Source organism: Terrapene carolina, unplaced genomic scaffold (genome assembly GCF_002925995.2).
Source record: "Terrapene carolina triunguis isolate 2854851 unplaced genomic scaffold, T_m_triunguis-2.0 Scaffold53, whole genome shotgun sequence".
NCBI classification, from domain to species: Eukaryota; Metazoa; Chordata; order Testudines; family Emydidae; genus Terrapene; species Terrapene triunguis.
In genome coordinates, this window is record NW_020664404.1 from 11,339,155 (window position 1) to 11,357,711 (window position 18,557).

At 39.2% G+C, this 18,557-nt stretch overlaps 1 protein-coding gene across 1 annotated transcript in view; it reads left to right on the forward strand.

Annotated features, from left to right (window-relative positions):
• UNC5D (unc-5 netrin receptor D) overlaps nt 1–18,557 on the forward strand; it is a 148,301-nt gene that overhangs the window by 115,375 nt on the left and 14,369 nt on the right. Inside the window, exons 9-11 of the mRNA XM_024217705.1 lie at nt 9,138–9,306; nt 10,636–10,863; nt 13,897–14,046. Of these exons, the coding sequence (XP_024073473.1) occupies nt 9,138–9,306; nt 10,636–10,863; nt 13,897–14,046 (547 nt within the window). The remainder of the gene's footprint in view (nt 1–9,137; nt 9,307–10,635; nt 10,864–13,896; nt 14,047–18,557) is intronic.

Genomic DNA, 18,557 nt, shown 5'->3' on the forward strand with positions numbered 1-18,557 from the left:
ATAAATTAACTGCATTCAGAAGCGAAAGACTGATCGATATAGGCTACTTGTTCTTCCATACAAAGAGTTTGCACTCACTTAAAGGAGAAATAATAGATCTATTAGGAGCAGCATACATTTCCTTTACCCTTACTTTTGGGAGTAACCAGTGATGTGCCAGAGTCCTCATCAGCAGTAATGTTAAAGTATTGGAAGTGAATCTGTAGGACTGGAAAGCCAGATGTCGTGGGATTGTCTGGATCATAAGGAATAACAGGATTTCTTAGCAGACAATGAAATTTGGCAGTGCTGTGAGTATTTTGGCAAGAGACTGATTGAAATCCTATTCCCTATTGAAATCCCCCCTTAAAAAAACCTGGGTCCTGGATTTCCAAGTGGTTTTTGACCACTTTATGTGATAGGTTCACTCTTACGGAAGGGTTTACATAACAACTTCTAGGCCCCTCTCAAAAAAAAAAAAAGCAAGATGAGCATGTTAGGTCACAAAATGCTAAACAGTACTTCATTAGTAGTGACAGCAGCTCCACACATCAGAGCACAGAAATGATTTAAGAACCCCTAATCAGCTGTAAGATTTTGACTAGAAATTGTACTTGCATTCACAGCAGCTGATTCCTGAACCCCACACAATCTTCACAGCTGTTCATGCAGAGGTGCTGGAGGGAGAGGAGACTTTGTGTGGTCCTCTTGTCTCTCACATACTAATGCTCCAAAACAACCTGCTGCCAACAGCAAGCCCGGAGAGATTTAAAAGAAAAATAAATAAAAATTACATGCTGGAATTCAATTAGTTTGTTGGGGAGGGGAGGAGACAGAAGTTTGCCAGCTGTGTCTCCTCCAGCACTTCACATTCAATAGTCAATACCATGTCTTATTGGGGTTCAGAAAGAATAGGACAACTGCTGTAATAAAAACACTCAAAGCGCTAATGGTTTTTGCATAGCCTTGACAATTTGGCATTCAAGCTTTTGTTTCTTGTGGAAGAACCACAATGCTGTGAGTAAAAACAATTAAAAGGGAGTGGGGAGAAAGAATAAAAACTGAAACTAATGAATACAGCTATTCAGCTCTGTTGAGGGACTGAGTGTGACGTGCCATGCCAAATCAATCCACTCATTCACCAACACGAACAGCACCTCCAGAAGTGGCCAATACCTGACATGCACTGGGGGGGGGGGAAATTGCTATACCCCCCCATTTCTATGACTTAATTAATGTGTATAAAGTAGTATGAGATGCTCAGAGGGAAGGTTCTATTCAAGTGCAAAATATTGTTAGCTTACAATTACCCAGATTAGAGTAATAGAAAGTTATTCAACACAGAATATAGACCAAATACAAACAATAGGGATAGCCCAATTATTACTGGGGCAGATTCTGCCCCCAAGTGTTCAAATCTTGTCTGGTCACAATTTTCTTAGGTCTCTTTTTTTTGTCCCTTTGACACTCCATAGTACAAATTGCTATAATTTTAACAGTGTATTTTAATACCACACTGATTGTAATATGAAAGTGATGAGAATAGCCCAAATGAGTCTTAATTAAAGATGCAGCTGAAAAGATAACAATGGGTTGTGTTCGTTAGCAGGTTTGAATAACATGAACCTTCCTTCACTAAGGGGAAAACCACCGGTTCATGCATCCGATTGCATTTTGAAAAGGGGCTCCACATAGTGTAATTATGCCTTATTTGTGTGCGTCCTTTCTTTTATTGCCAGTTCTTCTGGAAGAAATAGCAAGTTCTATTAAGGTGATTTATCATAAACATCATTTCCACTCCAGTTAAGTTCTTACATTTACTACTTTAACTATGCTGCAATTATCACCTGTTGAACCAGAACTCTGTGCTTCAAAAGACTGCCAAGTGACATGGGACCCAGTAACTACTGCATTATCTTAGTTGTAGCACATTTAAAATGGTGCTCATTTCCCCAAATGAGGTGATTGTTTGCACACTGAAAATGGGACACATAAATGAATACCATTGTGTGTGCTCAGATTAGAGACAGATGTATCACATCCAAATATAAGGAGGAAATAAGATCACTCACTACACAGTATTAGAGTTTTGAGACATTCCTTTCCTGGCAGGGCAGTGGAATTGTGTTTTAAGTGTTCATAGAATTCTCCCAACAAAACAGGAGAAATTTGGCAGGAGTAATAGAATTTTAAGGCACAGGGCTGTCTGTCCACAAGTCTAGTGGCCCATACCTGAATTGCTCGCCTTTCTCGAACAATGCTCAGTCTGACTCTAAAGACATTTGGAGGAAAAAATGTATGTAAGGTCTTGGTATCCCAACATAAGTGTATCTGTCTATGTTAGGTACTGGTATAGTTTCTATTACCATATTATCTGAGCATATCTGGCCTGTATCACTTAAAATAAAATATCCTGTACAGGTCAGGTCAGCTCCTTAGCTTGTGAACTCAGAGCAGGGGCCGCTGTTTCTTAAATGTTTGGAAAATTACTAGCAAGTTGTGGGTGCTACCATAAGTAGTAATGTTGTTTAATTTACACTTTTTCCAATACGTAAAATGTATTTAACTATTGATGCTAAAGCGGCACTGTTTCCAGAAACACCACCCATATACATGTTTATAGATATCCCAGACTGTCACAGGTTGGAGTAGAATGAATTAAAATGAGGTCAGAGTATGGAGGTAGAGGCAGAAAGGAGCTGATTGAAAAGGTTAGAAGAAGAAAAGTGGAGGAGGGAAAATTTCAGGATTCAAGGTTCTATTTGCCTATTTCTCTCTCTGACATTCTGGTTTGATTGCATTCCAACAGAAGTGTGATGATTCCATGATAATCAAATGCAGTAACCCACACTGCATGAAAAACTGAATGTATTTCAGATATTCATTGAATTGTTACTTCCTAACCTCCATATAAGGTATGCACACTGCTTTACACTGTGTATCTGAACTGGCCATTTAAAAATCGATTTGCACGTAGTTTGTAAGCGTCTAATTTGTTAAATCAATCAATTCTTCATAAATGTGTGAGAAGACAGATTAATTCAGGTTTACATATAATATGTAACTTATGCAATATTTCTGTTGACTTTTGTGTTAATGTAGAACTTGACACTAAAAACTGGGCAAAATTCCTCACCCCCTACCACATTTATTGCCCCCAAAACAATAAATCATCACATTTCTGTTGTAAAGGGAATGGTGCATGACTGCAGATTGCATATATTTTGCTGTTTGTTGTCAAAATACTCATTTTTAAATTGATTTTTTAAAATAATTAATTTACTTCCTTTTTCCCCCAAACCAGTTCTGGTGTATATATTTAACGGCTTGAGGTAAAAAAAAAAAAGCACATTTATGAGTCTGAAGTAACATGAAAGTTAGTATTCCTGTCACCCAGAGACTGAATTACCATGGGAAATCCAGATTCAAGGCACAGATCTTGGGCCTCCATGTACAGAGCTAGAGCTCTTTGGCTTCCTTTCTCTAGGCACTATGGTTCATTCAGAGCCAAGATGCCGTTAGCTCTGTTACCTTTATATATCACATTGATTGGTGGTCTGTTTTTAGCCAGTAACAATAAAATAGCAAAACAGGAGTAGTCAAGCGTAATCCCTCTCCTCCCCTTCTCCACTGACATACCTTGCATCCAACCCCACTGAGTTAAAGCAAAGAACCTGCTAGGGCTTGAGTGTGTGCACGTCTTTAGTCCCACTCCCATCTTTCTGGTTTCAGTGCCTTTGCAATACATAAGGGGAGAAGAACATGTGGCCTGTAGCCCCTGCTGATGATCTGCCTTCCCTCTAGAAGATACGTGAGCAGCCACTTCTACAGCTAACATAAACAATGCTTTTAATGGGCACCAATTCTTCTCTTGGAAGCTAGATCCTCTCCATAACATTCTCACACAGACTTCAGGCCTAGAAGCCAAAGTCCATTTCAGGATCCAGATCTCCCAGCTCTGTAGCTTGGAGACTGAAATACAGACTGTATTAGTTTTTGTGATAGGAAATCTTAAAAACTGTTCCCCCCTCTCCCCCCCCCCCCCCCCCCCCCCCCCCCGTGGGCAATAATTCAAAACACGGCAGCATCAGATTCAGTGAGAGCACTAGGATGTCAGTCACAAGGGATGGGCCGCAAACAAGCAGGCAGAAGTACTGGGAATTACTTGGCTGATTGTCCCAGCATTCACACCAGTGAGTACAATGTAGCTAGGCTTGAAAGGATTAGATTTTTCAATAAATGTCGGTTAACGTCAATTTTGCCAACCACACGCTAACTGACGAAAAAATATTTCCTTCAATAATAATCAAAATGTACAGATAAGCAAAGTAAAAAAAGTTACTTTAGTATGTAATAGTGTCTGATGTAAGGATATCTACTTTGCGTATTTTGGCATGTGATGTTGGCAGTTTGTTATAGAAGTAACTTTTCATATTGCAGTTTAAACAATGTCAACTACTATTAAATCATTATTGTCTGACCGCCCCATAATTTCTCGCAATTGTGAAAATTTAAAGAGATAAAAATAAAAAATTCTTAACACATAATTTGGTACCACTGTGAAAATCACTACTAGGAAAATAAATAAATTTAAATATTTGAAAGTAAATAAGTATTTTCTTTCAAATATTTCAAAGTAATTTGAAAGCATTTGAAAAATTAAATAAATGAAATCAACCAGCAAGGAATGCTACCCTTTACCAATCACATTTGATTTAAACAGAGATAAATAAATAAACCTAAGAGTACTATGAAGAAACCTCTCTCAACAGCACAAAACGTCATTCATAAACAACTTTCATAAAAGATGCACTGAGTTTCTTACAGATTCATGGAATTATTAGAAACCTTCAAGACAAACTGCTATTTATTTATTTTGGGTAAGTTGTTCAATTACTCCCTTCTCTACTGTAACTCAGGAACGACTGGTGCATTTTATCTCCTTATCTCCGTTTTGATGCTGCTGCTGGAAGTGATAACAATAGCATATTTCCAGAGAATGAGTTAAACCCTAGTTATTTAACTTGGTAGGTGCATCTCTATCCTATCTCACTCTCAACAGGCACACATCCTTCAACTCTTGCCTCCTATGCCAAATGGATGCTGCTGACAAACACACAAAATACAGGTGGGGGGGGGGGAGAGAGAGAGAAGAGAAGAGAAAGGAGGGCATTTGCCAAAGTTACCTCCAGCACAAAGTTGGATAATTCATCTCCCATAGTGGGAACAAAATATAGGTTAAGCTGCAAATAACACTACATTTACCCTCAGGGGCTGTGAATCGAGAGTTTTAGTCAGGCTACTGGTGATGATTCACAATAAGTCAAGTTTTTGAAGTGTCAAGAAGAAAACAAAACACTCTCACAAAAAGAAAGGAAGACGTCTGTCCGGCTGGCTGGAGGATGATGTGAAATGGACTGGGACAATGCACCCGTGGCCTAAAACTCCCCCCGAAGAAGTAAACTGTGAGCTACAATCACTGAAACAGAATAGCCTCAATAATGGTCACTGGCAGCCTTCCATGGTCACTGTGGCTCAGTGTAATTGCTGACTGAGCAATAGTAGGGATGTGTGTGAATGACCAATGACAAGCTCTTCTGAAACAAGCAAGTTAATTGCTTTCAGAGAATCATTCCCCCTGTTGCACATATTGTACAAACATATGGGAATTCTGGGAATTATTTAATGCCAAATGAACTGAAATCAACTAATTAGATGAACTTTCACACTTACTGCAAATAGCAGGAGTCTTTTCTATAACAACTGACAAGGTATTAGGAATCTGATGCAGTTCAGGGCTATTTATTAAGCAAGGCAGGGAAGGGAAACATTACAAGATGCAGGTATTTAAAATTCCCTTGGGTGCATAGTAAACAAATCAGTAACCAGATCTAATCCTTCCAAATCCATCAAAATCAAGAGCTTCACAGGTTTCCAGTAAAGGAAAGAGAAATAGGCAATGGAGCTGTGCAGAAATAGCCATTTTTTTCCATGTGGTTTCACAGAGAATAATTTCCTATTTTATTCTACAATATTCTGCCTTTTGCACAGTTCAGAGGAAATGTTGGATTTTTGGTTGTGGTTTTTGGGGGGGGTTGGAGGGGGGGCATCTCAATTACAAATTTGGAATTTCCATGTTTTAAGATCAAATTTGATCAAACTAAAATTTCAAAATTTGAAAAAATGTCATTTCCTTTCTAAAATAAAGGAATATTTTTTTGCTGAGAATGGAACCATTTTTTAATTTTACAAATCCCCACAAAATAAGGCAAGGCTTGCCTTAACTCAAAAAAATAAAAATAAAATAAAAGCAACAACTACTAGGGCAAAGAAATAAACTTATATCATATTAATATGAAATAGATAAAATGCAATCTTCATATGATAGGTGTCATAAGAAATCAAATACTTTGTGAATATTGAATGATGCTTCACAAAGTCCTCATGAGGCAAATGTTATTCCTTCCCATTTTACAGATGGCACAGAGAGGTTAAAACTCAAATTGAAAGAGGTGGCCTCAAATTTTGGGTGGTTCAGTTTTTAATTTCCCAATATTGACACTTTGGACCTGATTTTCCAGGGGCACTGTGCACCCAGAACTCCAAATAAAGTCATTCAGAGCTCAGCACCTCTGGGAAAACAAGCAAAAAAGTGTTTTCAAATTGGGCATCAAAAACGGAGGCAATGATTAAAAGTTAGTTCACTGTGCTACTATTCTCATCTGGTAGCATCTTACCACCCAATTTGCACAACTATGCATGGTGGAGAGAAATGATGAATTGTGGCTTAACTGTCTTGCCCAAGGTCACGGCACAAGTCTGTGGTACAGAAAGAGAGAACTTTGGAGTCCTCATTCACAATGCCTGGCTCCAACCACTACACTGTGCAACATTTCCCGAGTCTTCAAACATTGCACAATGTGTTTTCTTTGTTTATGAATTAATATGAGCAATGAATCTGGTTCTCTTTCTATGCTGTGGTACATAACTGCAGCATAATATTTTTCTCTTATTCTAACATAGCTGTAGGATAGATTAATGCTGGTATGATCACCTTTCTAGCCCATCTTTTGGAACACCATGCCTATCAGCGGTATAGAGGTCATTTAAATATGTTACATACTGTCTTGATACGGAACGCCATATTCTAATGGAACAGACACACAAGCAGGTAGATCAGAAGTGAGGCAGAAGTTGTCTCTAAGAAATACAGTTGAAGGAAAAGATGACTCCTAGGAGAGGGTGGATTCCCAGATTCCACCTACAGAGGAAGCAACCATAGATATCCCAGAGAGAAATTTAACAGTAATTTTTGCCACTGCTCTTCCAGGCCCTGCAATAACTCTACATAAATAAGCCAATGGTGTGTGATTATTACATTCTTAACAACCTGAAAAAGACATTAAGCACAGCTGAGGATCTGGCCTTTAATTTTATTTTACCAGCATGCCTTCCTCAGTGGCTACATTTAGACTTTGCAGACATTGATTTCAATTTTTTTATCATTTCAATGGGTGTTTATTTTAAGTATATTTTCATTTTTATTGATATTTGTGACCCATTCATGATTCTTGAAAAAATGTGGTCACAAGCATAATTAAAGTACTTTGGATGAATACATTTTGAGACTCTGGGTTGTTTCTGAGCCATTCATTTGGAATACTTGCATATGCTTAAGGATTTTGCTGGATTATTTTTAAATTCAGTGGGACTACCGATATATGGAACATTAAGCTTGTGCTTAAATGCTTTACTGAAGCTCCGCCTGTTTGTGTTGTGTTATGGTTATCAAAGCCATGTGGTGATGGTGAGTTTCGGCTCCCTGATTGGATGACAGACTTTATACAGAGGAGAATGGCAGACATACCGAATTATGCGCTTCTTGTTTGACTTTTTAGATAAACAAACGTAACGATTTCTCAACTCGGGGGATTCGTGAACAATTAATATTTTAACTCCTGTAACAGCAGAGCAGAATCAGCCTATTTATTTGTGAATATATTTGTATACCCAGTTTTTTTCATTTAAGCCTCAATCCTTCAAACACTTGAGCACATATCTAAGTTTATTCATGTGAGTAGTCTAATTGACATTACTTAGATTGTCAACTCTTTGGGGCCAGGGACCATCCTTTTGTTCTGTGTTTGTACAGTGCCCTAGTCAATGACCAGGGCTCCTGTGTGCTACAATTATATAAATAATAAAAATCATGAGTAAGGTTATGCACATGATGCCAATTCTTTCCTGTCTTATGTCTATGCAACGTCACTGTCTTCAATTCTATGGGCAGATTTTGGCCAACAGGTATGATAACATTAGTAATAAAAACACAAGCCACAAGGTTGAGACATGGACCCAAAATACAGTCCTTCGATAAAATAAAGACAGGGCGTAACATTTTAAATGATGCCACTTTTGTCTAAAAATTGAATCAGACCCTTTCTATCACTTCCATTTCATTGTTTTGCATATGCATTTACAATCCAGAAAGTGAGGGAAAATTGATTTGTGTGGGATGGAGATAAATTTAGGTCTGAATGGATGAGCAGGGAAAGAGATTCATATCAGATACTGTATATTTATAACTTAATGTCTGTTATCTCTCTATTACCTATTTTGTTCTATTGGCAGAATATAAATATGTTCTCAAACCAGGAAAATCATACTCAATCTGGGAAAATTTGTGAGAGGCTGTATTTTTACACCATAATTTGTTTTATCTTTACTACTATGAAAATATTGTTGATGACAAGAAAAGAATTAGATGGTGATATTGCCAGCTGGTGCATAAAATAAGCCTTACTTACATAGAGTAATATTAACATTGTATTTGATTTATTCAAATGGAAAAGTACTTAAAGAAACAAAATCCTGAACTGACCAGTGGAGGATGGCTTATATGTGGCCTAATAAGTGTCTTTCACATCCAGCTTCAGATTCTATACTGAAATTAGCACAGTAGTTGGTTTTCCATTTTGTCTGTAGCCAAAATCTGAGTGCCTCGACCATCTGCTACACAAATATTTTAAATATCTGTGCATTGCAGTTAACATAAATTAATTCCATTTTGATAAAAAATGCTAGAAAAGTTTTCATTCCTTTTAAAAAAGACTTTGAGATTTTTTTTTTCTTCTTCTCATATTTATTTACATGTGAAGTCTACAGCCAGAAGGCACAGAAGTTCTTCTTGGTCCAGAAGTCACATGTGGCCCTCCAGATGTGACTGTCACCACTCCTTTTGCCTTGACTATACCGCATTGTGCAGAAGTAAATTCTCAACATTGGAATATTCACTTGAAAAAAAGAACACAACAAGGGAAATGGGAGGTAAGTTTAAACTGCCCCTCTCCAAAGGCCCTACTGATGATGAAAATATAAGATACAACCATCCACGCTGAACTTAGAGCTAGTCAAATGGGGATGGTGGGAAGAGACAAATCCAGATGTTTTTAAAATCCTTTCCCCCCACTGAAATTCAAAACAGATGAAAAATTTCGCTGCATTTTATGATCTTGTCCCTGTCATGTGATTTAGGTTTAGCTTCCCAAAGGTCACATGACAGGGGTCAGTATCAATTGACTCCTGTTGTGTCTGCTGTTTCTAAGCCATTAAGAAATTCAAGTAGGTCTAAACTCTCCTTGGAGACCCACCCATAGCTAAACCTGACCAGTTGGGCAAAACTTTACCATGATGGAAAGAGAGGTAAGGAATTCCTTAAGAACTGAAGCATAAAGTTTAATATTTTTACCCAACATTTCTAGAGTAGAATCTTCTTGGACCTACATATTTCATGCCATTGTATAATTCCATTTAATTGGTTGCCTCAATGGATTACCCTGTGTCAGTAATGTGTACAGGTTTATTATATGCTGCATAAAGTAGTTCCCATTTTCAGTTCAAGCTTTCAAAGTATCAGTTGACTCAATTGAGTTTTCCCATTTTTCCTCAAGAGGTGGAAAAGCCCAATAGTAAAACCATCCATGACTTTCTTAACCTTCTCTGCCTGCCCCTCCCCAAGGATTTTATCCTATTTGTTGCACTTCTCTGCCTCATTTCAAGTTCAACATAGTTCTTCTATACTTGATGCTGTTGCATTCAGTACACAGTCGGTTCCATCAGCACTGGTTGCCAGTATTCAAGGACTACTGAGGAAGAATGAAATATTGCAGTGCAAATTCCCCAAACCATTTATCTCATGACAATACAACACAGCAAAAGGGTACGTGAAGACAAAATGTTGTATTTTTTTTTTACCAGAATAAACATTATCTTGATAGATGCTATAAGAGGATGTTAGCTGCAGACTGTTGTTCAAGGTTTGCTTATTGACTTCCATCTTCAAGGTAATTTCTTAACCTGACATTAGGAAAAATTAGCTAGGAATCCAAGAACACTTAAGAAGATGCTAAAATTACTTATGCATCATGATTATTACATTCTTCGCACAATGGATTCTGCACAATATATAGCCATAAGTGCTGCTGCTGACTCAGGGCTAGATTGTGAACACTTGAATGAGTAAAGTCTATGCAATCTTGCCCATAAAGTATTTTACGTTTCAAACAAATTAGAAAAAATGAAAAGAAACTAACAGAAATGTCACGGCACCTGTTCTAAAAAGCCTTCTGATTTTGAAATATGGTTTTCATTATATAGGAAGTGATGTCCATGGAAGAGGAAACTACTTCCTGCTACTGCCTATTGGATCCTTACGCCTGTCACATTCTCTTAGACAGCTTTGGAACTTACGCTCTCGCTGGGGAGCCCATCTCTGACTGCGCAGTTAAACAGCTGAAAGTGGCAGTGTTTGGCTGCATGTCTTGCAATTCGCTGGATTACAATCTGAGAGTGTACTGTATGGACAACACCCCTTGTGCATTTCAGGTACATTATTTCAACTCATGAATTTTATTTTAGTTATTTTTCTACAGAATTGTGATCATGTATTATTTCTATTACTGTAGCACCTTAAAGCCCTCGTCATGGCCGAGGACCCCATTCCTCGGCCCTATACTAACATAAAACAAAAAGATGATCCCTGGCCCACGGAGCTTTATGCTGCCACGTGTCATATGTGATTTAATTCACTGGTGAGGTCACTGGACTGGAACTCAGGAGACCAGGGTACTACTCCCGGCCCATCCACTGACCTGCAGTGTGTCTTTGCTCCCAAACACTTAAAGTGTGGGAGAGGAAACAGAGGCACAGAGACATGAAGTGATTTACCGAGACGCTCTCTCAATATGCATTTGCGCTGCGCCAAGTACAATGGGGTGTTACTGTGATACAGATACTAAAATATCGGTCGCTTCCCCTGTGATGTGTAATATTCATCAGGGTCATTAACCTTTACATTCTCATTAGTCATTTCTCCCTTTTTTTTTTAATTGCAGCAAGAATTGGTAGGTGTTTTTTGACCCTTTCCATAAGAGTTACACAATAATTGTGCATAATATCTTTTAAAAACCTCAAATGGAACCCCGTGGTAGTTAATCAAAATTAATTTTGATTTTTTTCACATGGTGTTTCTGTAGAATTTGCCTTATTTGGAGTTTGCCATGGCTGCAGCTGTAATAAAACACTTGTCGTTCGGGAATAGAGATGAAGACAGTTGTGACAGCTGATTTTTATTTTTTTTCCGATTCGTATTTTACATCACAGAAACATGGCTCTCTTAACAAAGCACACTCTAATATCACTATGTTTTTAATAAAAGAAAAGCCACCAAAGAAAAGCTAGTGGTAGCTAGAGAAGTATGGTAGCTCTGCACTCACTGCCGAAAGATGGATGGTATGTACAGCTAATGTCTAGTAATATTTGTATGCAAGGTCAGAATTGGGCCTTAGAATTTCATTCAGCTTTACCAAGACAAAGGCACATATACACACCCCTAACTTGCACTGGGTCAGAAACTCAGCTGGTATAAATCTGTGTAGTCCATTGACGTCAGTGGAGTGACAAGAATTTTAATCAGCTACGGAGTCTGTCCCATTGTTGTATGCATGTATGCCATAATAATGAATGTTCAAAACAGTAATACTACAGGGCTTCAAAGCACTTTAGCAAGCAGAAATTCCAGAAACCAGTATTCTGCAACAGAAGAACTGTGAAAATGGCACATATGGGAAAACCAGAAACAAGTTTCTTATCCAGAGCAAGAGCAACCCACTATTGTTTTTTTCAGACTCGTTCTTATAGCAGGCTATTCTCTTGCTGAATGATTCATCCAGCTTGAACTTTATTGAAAGAAAACAAACAAAACAAACAAAAAAGCTTGATTTAATAGGACCATTTTGGTTCAAAAATTGCTGCTGCATTCAGAAAAAAACAATGAAGGAGACTAGAGGGTTTTCCCCCCCTTAATGTTAATGAAAATAAATAAGTAAGACATGTCTATTTATAATTTAGATCTTAATTATTCTTAAAACAACTTTTAAAAAAAAAAATCACCATTTTTTCCACTTATAGAAACCAGCACATGTTGTCTGCACATAATAAAACTATTATATATTTATGAAATTCTATTTTCTCTATAAATATCCTATGTCAGTTCAGTGCCAGCTTGCTTTTAAATATAGAAATTGAGTAATTATCAGAAAAAATGTCAGCAATAGATAAATAGAAGCACTGATCTGAGTCAGGGCTACTGGGTTCTGTTGCTCATTTGCAGTACAAGCTTACATTCCTCATTTGTGAAATGGGGATATTCCTGCTCTTAATATAGGTGTTTTTAGCAAAAACAACGAGGAGTCCTTGGGGCACCTTAGAGACTAACAAATTTATTTGGGCATAAGCTTTTGTGGGCTAAAACCCACATCATCAGATGCATGGAGCAGAACATACAGTAGGGAGGTATACCTCCTTGGGGCAGGAGTAGTCTCTCTTGATACTCTTGGCACCATCTGAGGTACAAACAACACTAAAGGTGACATCATGGAGTAACCACAAGCCCTGAGTAAGGTTGCACTGCTCTAGGGACCAAACTGTAACTGTGTCGAGATTGAATCTCTGATTTCCCCCTTCCTCTAGCAGGGAAGTAAATTGTGCCAGCACTTTTCCATGTACACCTTACTTCCCCCTACACTCTGCCTCAGCTGCTCTGGCCAGCATGTCGGAGATACGTTAATGCTCCCCCCACAGGATGAGGAATGGCAGCTGTACGATATCTGTGATCTGGGCAGTCTCCACAGGTGCACCCTACTCTGCTACTATTATTTGTATAGGGCTAAGTTGTGACCCAAGAAGAAGTGTAGGGGACTGACGTATAGGAAAAGATCCCAGCCAGACCAGTCCAGATGTGTGAAGCTGCAGCTTTGACAGGTCCCAAACCAAAGGAATCATCAGCTTTTTCCCCTCTGCTATTCTTTGACATGTATTATTTTTTCTGTAGAACATGGATGCATGTGGCATTTAACACATGGGGTGCAATCCTTGTCCCACTCAATTGAATGGCAAAACTCCCAGGGCCCTATTTATAAAGGTATTTAGGTGCCTAAAGATGCAGATAGGAACCCAGTGGCATTTTCAAAAGTACCTAGGTACCTGACTTCCATTGATTTCTGTGTGAGACAGGTTGATGTGCTCAATCCAAATCCTGGGGGACTGGCATCCAGGTCACAAGAGCCACCATCCAAGCAGGGGAAAAAGGACTGATTGACGGCGGAGAAGGGGCAGTTCGGTCCCTCTGCCTCAGTGTGGTCCTTACTTATCAGTGCCAACTCACCTTATCAGGGCTATGCAGCACAAACTGCATTGCTGCTGCCTGTTCTGTTGTAGCAGCACTATGGATTCATTTTCCAGGGCTGTCTGTCTGGCACCTTTAACGAGCATGCACATGTGTTTACTATTGATATTTTCAATAGTAAAGACCCAGTAAGCCTCATCTTTGTTTTGTTTTTTTCTTCCCGGCTCCTGTAGGAAGTAGTTTCAGGTGAAAGACACCAAGGAGGACAGTTGCTGGAGGAACCTAAGTTGCTGCATTTCAAAGGGAATACCTTTAGTCTTCAGATCTCCGTTCTTGATATCCCCCCTTTCCTCTGGAGAATTAAACCATTTACTGCATGTCAGGTACTTGTCAATATCATACTTTTTAAAAAAATTCAGAGGCAGTATGAATTTTTACCAGTAAAGGTAGAGTGCAGGCAAGGTAGCTGCCTCTTTTATTTTGTTTTCCTAAGAAAAGCGTGGATTTAATCTCTGAGCAGCCAACAAAAATGCAACGATGATTGTGAGAAATAAGGAATGAAACATGTCCTGTAAAGCACAGTGGTTGTAAATTTCTCTCAGCTTACAGAAACATGCTTTTATTTTCCCCCACATTGCATTTGGCCCCAGCTAACTCCCTACATTTAGGCTCAACATCATCATTCCCGTTAAGAGCAGTTTTTCGATATCAGTAATTGAGTTGTCATTCCTGGACTTAATGCAAACAGTGAATGATCAGCTGAAATGGAGTGCATGTCTGTATGCATTTGAATGTCATGGGTTCAAACCATGGCATGTATACATTTAGGCTTAGAAATGATAGAGCAGCAAGTTCTCCCGCCTGTGGTGCATTAATTAAAGAGGCTGTCTAAGATGGGAAGAATAAATCAAAGTGAGGGAAAGAGCCTATCAAATGCATTGGTCCCTGAAAATTGTAAGCAATATATTGGCACAAAGTGTGTTAAAATAAAAGAGAAGAGCTTAATTGGTATGTCATTTCACATACCCTGCAAGCAAGTAGACAGAGAGGAGGAAAGCAGGGTCTCTTGTGATCTCTGGGCAAAATTTGCCCTAAATGTATAGGCAGATTGTCCTAAATATCAGCAAGACTGAGCCAGAATGCAAGCCCTATGCTAGAAATACAGATCATAGAGCATGAAGGTAATTTATGCCACGTAACTTAAGTGGAGGAGGAAAGAGAATGATACTTCTTCAGAGCAGGTTGTGGGAATGACAAAGTATTTTGTTCTATTATGATAGGTTCTTTTTGTAAACTATAAAATAAACAATCATAATCTATAGATCCACCTCCCACTTGTGTTAAACACACATTAAAATCTGTAGTTATATGTGCATTACTAAGCTTTTCTGCTTATCACAGGTTAGGGTTTGCTTACCCATAGATAAAGGCACTACAGAGTTCAGTTAGTATCAAATCTGCATCACCTCCTGATTAACCCATCCCAGAGAGTAAAAACCTTGCAGTACAATCAAGAATGATTCAAGGCACCATTAGAAATAGTTTGCTTACAGAAAACTCTTCTAATAAAGGTGGAAAGCAGTTGCACTCATTACATTTGGGGTACTTTGTGCTGATCTCGTCAGACTGACTTAGTAAGAGAGGGTGGAGTGTCTTTCACAGGTTCCACTATAAAGAATTAGTATCATTTAAATGTCCAGTATATACAAGAGCAGATCTCTTAGTGACACTGGTGTGGCTTAAATGAATTTGCACACCCTGGTGCCTACAGCAAAGCCAACACATTACAATGGAGAGAATTCAGTCCCCTTTGCCACAGCTAGTGCAGCAAAACAACTCATTTCAACAACCTAGAATTCTACATTTTAGTCTGACGTGGCTTATTGCATGGACATCTGCAGTGGGGGGCTGCAGTTACATAAGAGCGAGAGAATCAACCATTTAAAATTAGACTTGATGATAAAGTCTAGCCAGGGAAGGATAATCTAGATGACCCACTGGGATCTTTAAATACACAGAAACATGGGGAAGAGAGTTGGAAAGACTTCAGTGAGAGTTATTTCTGGCTGTTTATTTCTGCAGAATGATGTCTTTAGGGCATTATCTCCTTGTTGGATGTGAGTCCCCAGTATGTGCAAAGTGGTGAGAGTTAGTTGGAGGCCCCAAAGCATTTTGTGTGTGGTTCAGCACTTTCTCTAATGCCACATACAATTTCTATGAATAAATATATTGTTTATGGTGTGTTAAACCTAGGTACCTGTGTACTCTGCTGGCAAGCAATATTCTGGCGCTTCCAGGCCAAATTGAGCTGCAGGGTGCTGTTAAAACAAGTCCTGATAGCCATGCAAATTTCTCCATATTTATCTTTATGGGTTGTAAGGGCCTCACTTTGCTGGATCTAATGCAAGTGGCACCCTCCAAAATAACTATTAAATGTATTGCTGAGAGATAAAAATATCAGATGAGGGAGCCATATCCCAAATAGCAGCATTTAAGTAATAAGTGCTATGTCTGCTCTAAGAAGAGTGCAGAATGGGATGGTTGGAATCAGGGATCTGCATAAGTTTTACATGTAGTGCTCAGATTACCCAGTCTTGCAGCATTGGCGGCAAACAAAAGTGTCTTCAAAACTTCTGTCATCGAAATGGATTTGACAGGATGATATTGAAGCCGAATAAATATTTGCATTTTATAATTGTGTGTAATTTGAACGACTTGGATGGCTGAGAAATAATCATTATTGTTTTTTAATAGGAACTGCAGCACAATTTGCACTAACTTCATATTCTCTGCTCAGTGAAACGTGGTCTGTGATGAATCTTTAGATCAGCTGACAGCTTAGATTTGGGCCCTGCATGAACAAATAAATGTCACCAACTTCTGTCCTCTAGAAGCCCAACCCTGAGCCCTAAGATCCGTTTCTCCAGGGCACCACAAATTTCTCTCCAATTTTGACTCCTTTTTTATTTCATGTCCCACCCTCAACATTTTCCCCCAAAACCAAGGAGGGCTGAAAGAGGCTCATGTTGACAGCACTCAGAGTATGCTTGACACTTGACAGAGCTATTAAAAGGCCCTGTCCCAAAGAACTTATCCTCCCCTTCAACAAAGTCTGTTACAATCTTTGTGGATGTGACCCAACAAGCGAGGGTGAGTGCTATTGATACCTCAGATACAGATTATAAAATCTCATACTTCAGGCCATAAACCAATCTCTTACATCAGAGACCAGAATGAGACAGACATGGGATAGTCTGCTTCCCACAGTATGCCTCCTTACTTGTGTGTAAGTGCTACCTTTAGCACTCCAAATGAAAACAAAGATGATTACTCTGGAAAAAAACTCATTACAGTCGCTCCATTTTTAATATTTTTTTAATGTTTTCTTTATCACCATTGGTATCTTGCTACTGACTCAGGAGCTAAATGTAGCAATGGATACATAGACCTAGGGCAGATCCAGACTGGCAATTCCCATGTTCCTAGCTTGCAGATAATTGGGTTTGGTGTGTGCATCTTGATTGTTCCATTCAGAGAGAGAGAAAGAGAGAGAGTGTGTGTGTGTGTGAGAGAGAGTGAAATAATTCAGTTCTTGGAAAGCATGTGGCAAAGTTGGAAGGGATTTGAATGATGACCCAGTGGTGGCTTCATAAGTAGACAGGGATTTTGTTCCTTGCAGAGTGGGCAGTATGCAAGAGGCGTGGAAGTGAGATAAGGAGCATGTCCATGCCCTACTTAGCACGCAGACAGAGCAGCACACAGCTCCTGTCAGGCAAAAAAGGCACCCAATTCCTGCCTAATGCTAAGATCCCGATTTAGCATGGTCTGGGATTGCTGAAAGCGGTGCCCGGTCTCCCTTATTGTAGCTTTTGTGATGCCCTAAGACCACCAGGTTTGCCTAGACTGTGGCTGCTTTAACTTGTGTTTTGCAACAGTCATCTGCACAACTGCCTGGAAAACAGGATGTTGAACCTAAATCAGATAATATAGAGGCAAGGGCAGTATGGATATGGGCACTCAGGTCCACCCACTTGAAATTAGGAGGAAGGAGGAACCCGTATCTGAGTTTCCAGTCTAGAAAAACTTTCTGTGAAGTAACTGAATGCCATGGCAACATGTCATAATAAAGTGTCACTCCATGGTGCACTGCCAGAGTCGTGCCCAGCAAGCACACTGATGTTAGATCCCTCTCTGTGGATTAGGGAGAAGGAGGTGAGCTGAGTGTGCTGCTTTTTGTCTTTGCAATGGCAGGAGGCGCAAAGCCTGTGGTAGGATGCTTTTTACAAATTGTGAATCAAAAGGAAAAGCGGTGGAGGTTAATCCCACAAAAGATCCAGCAGTATCAGAGGGAGAGTTTTCCTGTAATATACCAGCTGCATTTGGTCATGTTGGGAATCCCACAGGAGCAGACACTTAAAGATTGGGCTCCCTCCCACCACTTTCACAAATGATAGGAGAACCCCTCTAGAGGGTGTGTGTCAGATCAGGATAAAGCTCAGACAAACAAGGTATGAAGCCAGGCAGCCACCTTCCTTAAGTAAAAAGTAGCTGTTTTTCCCAGCACCTTGTGTGTCTTGGAGGATCCAGAGCCTGTCTCCTGATAGGAGATGATTTACATTCTCTCCATCTGCTAGGAGCCTAATTATAATGGGGAATCAAACTAAAAGCATTTCCACAATACTTTAAACACTCAGAACTTCACAATACTTTGTCCTCTTGTATTACTTTACACATAATTCTTCTCAGCTCAGCGAGTTCCCACATGAGTCCCTCCCCACTCCGAACGAAAGCAAAGATGATTACTCTGGAAAAATCTAATTACAGTTGCTCCATTTTTAATATTTTTTTAATGTTTTCTTTATCACCATTGGTATCTTTCTACTGCTATGGACTC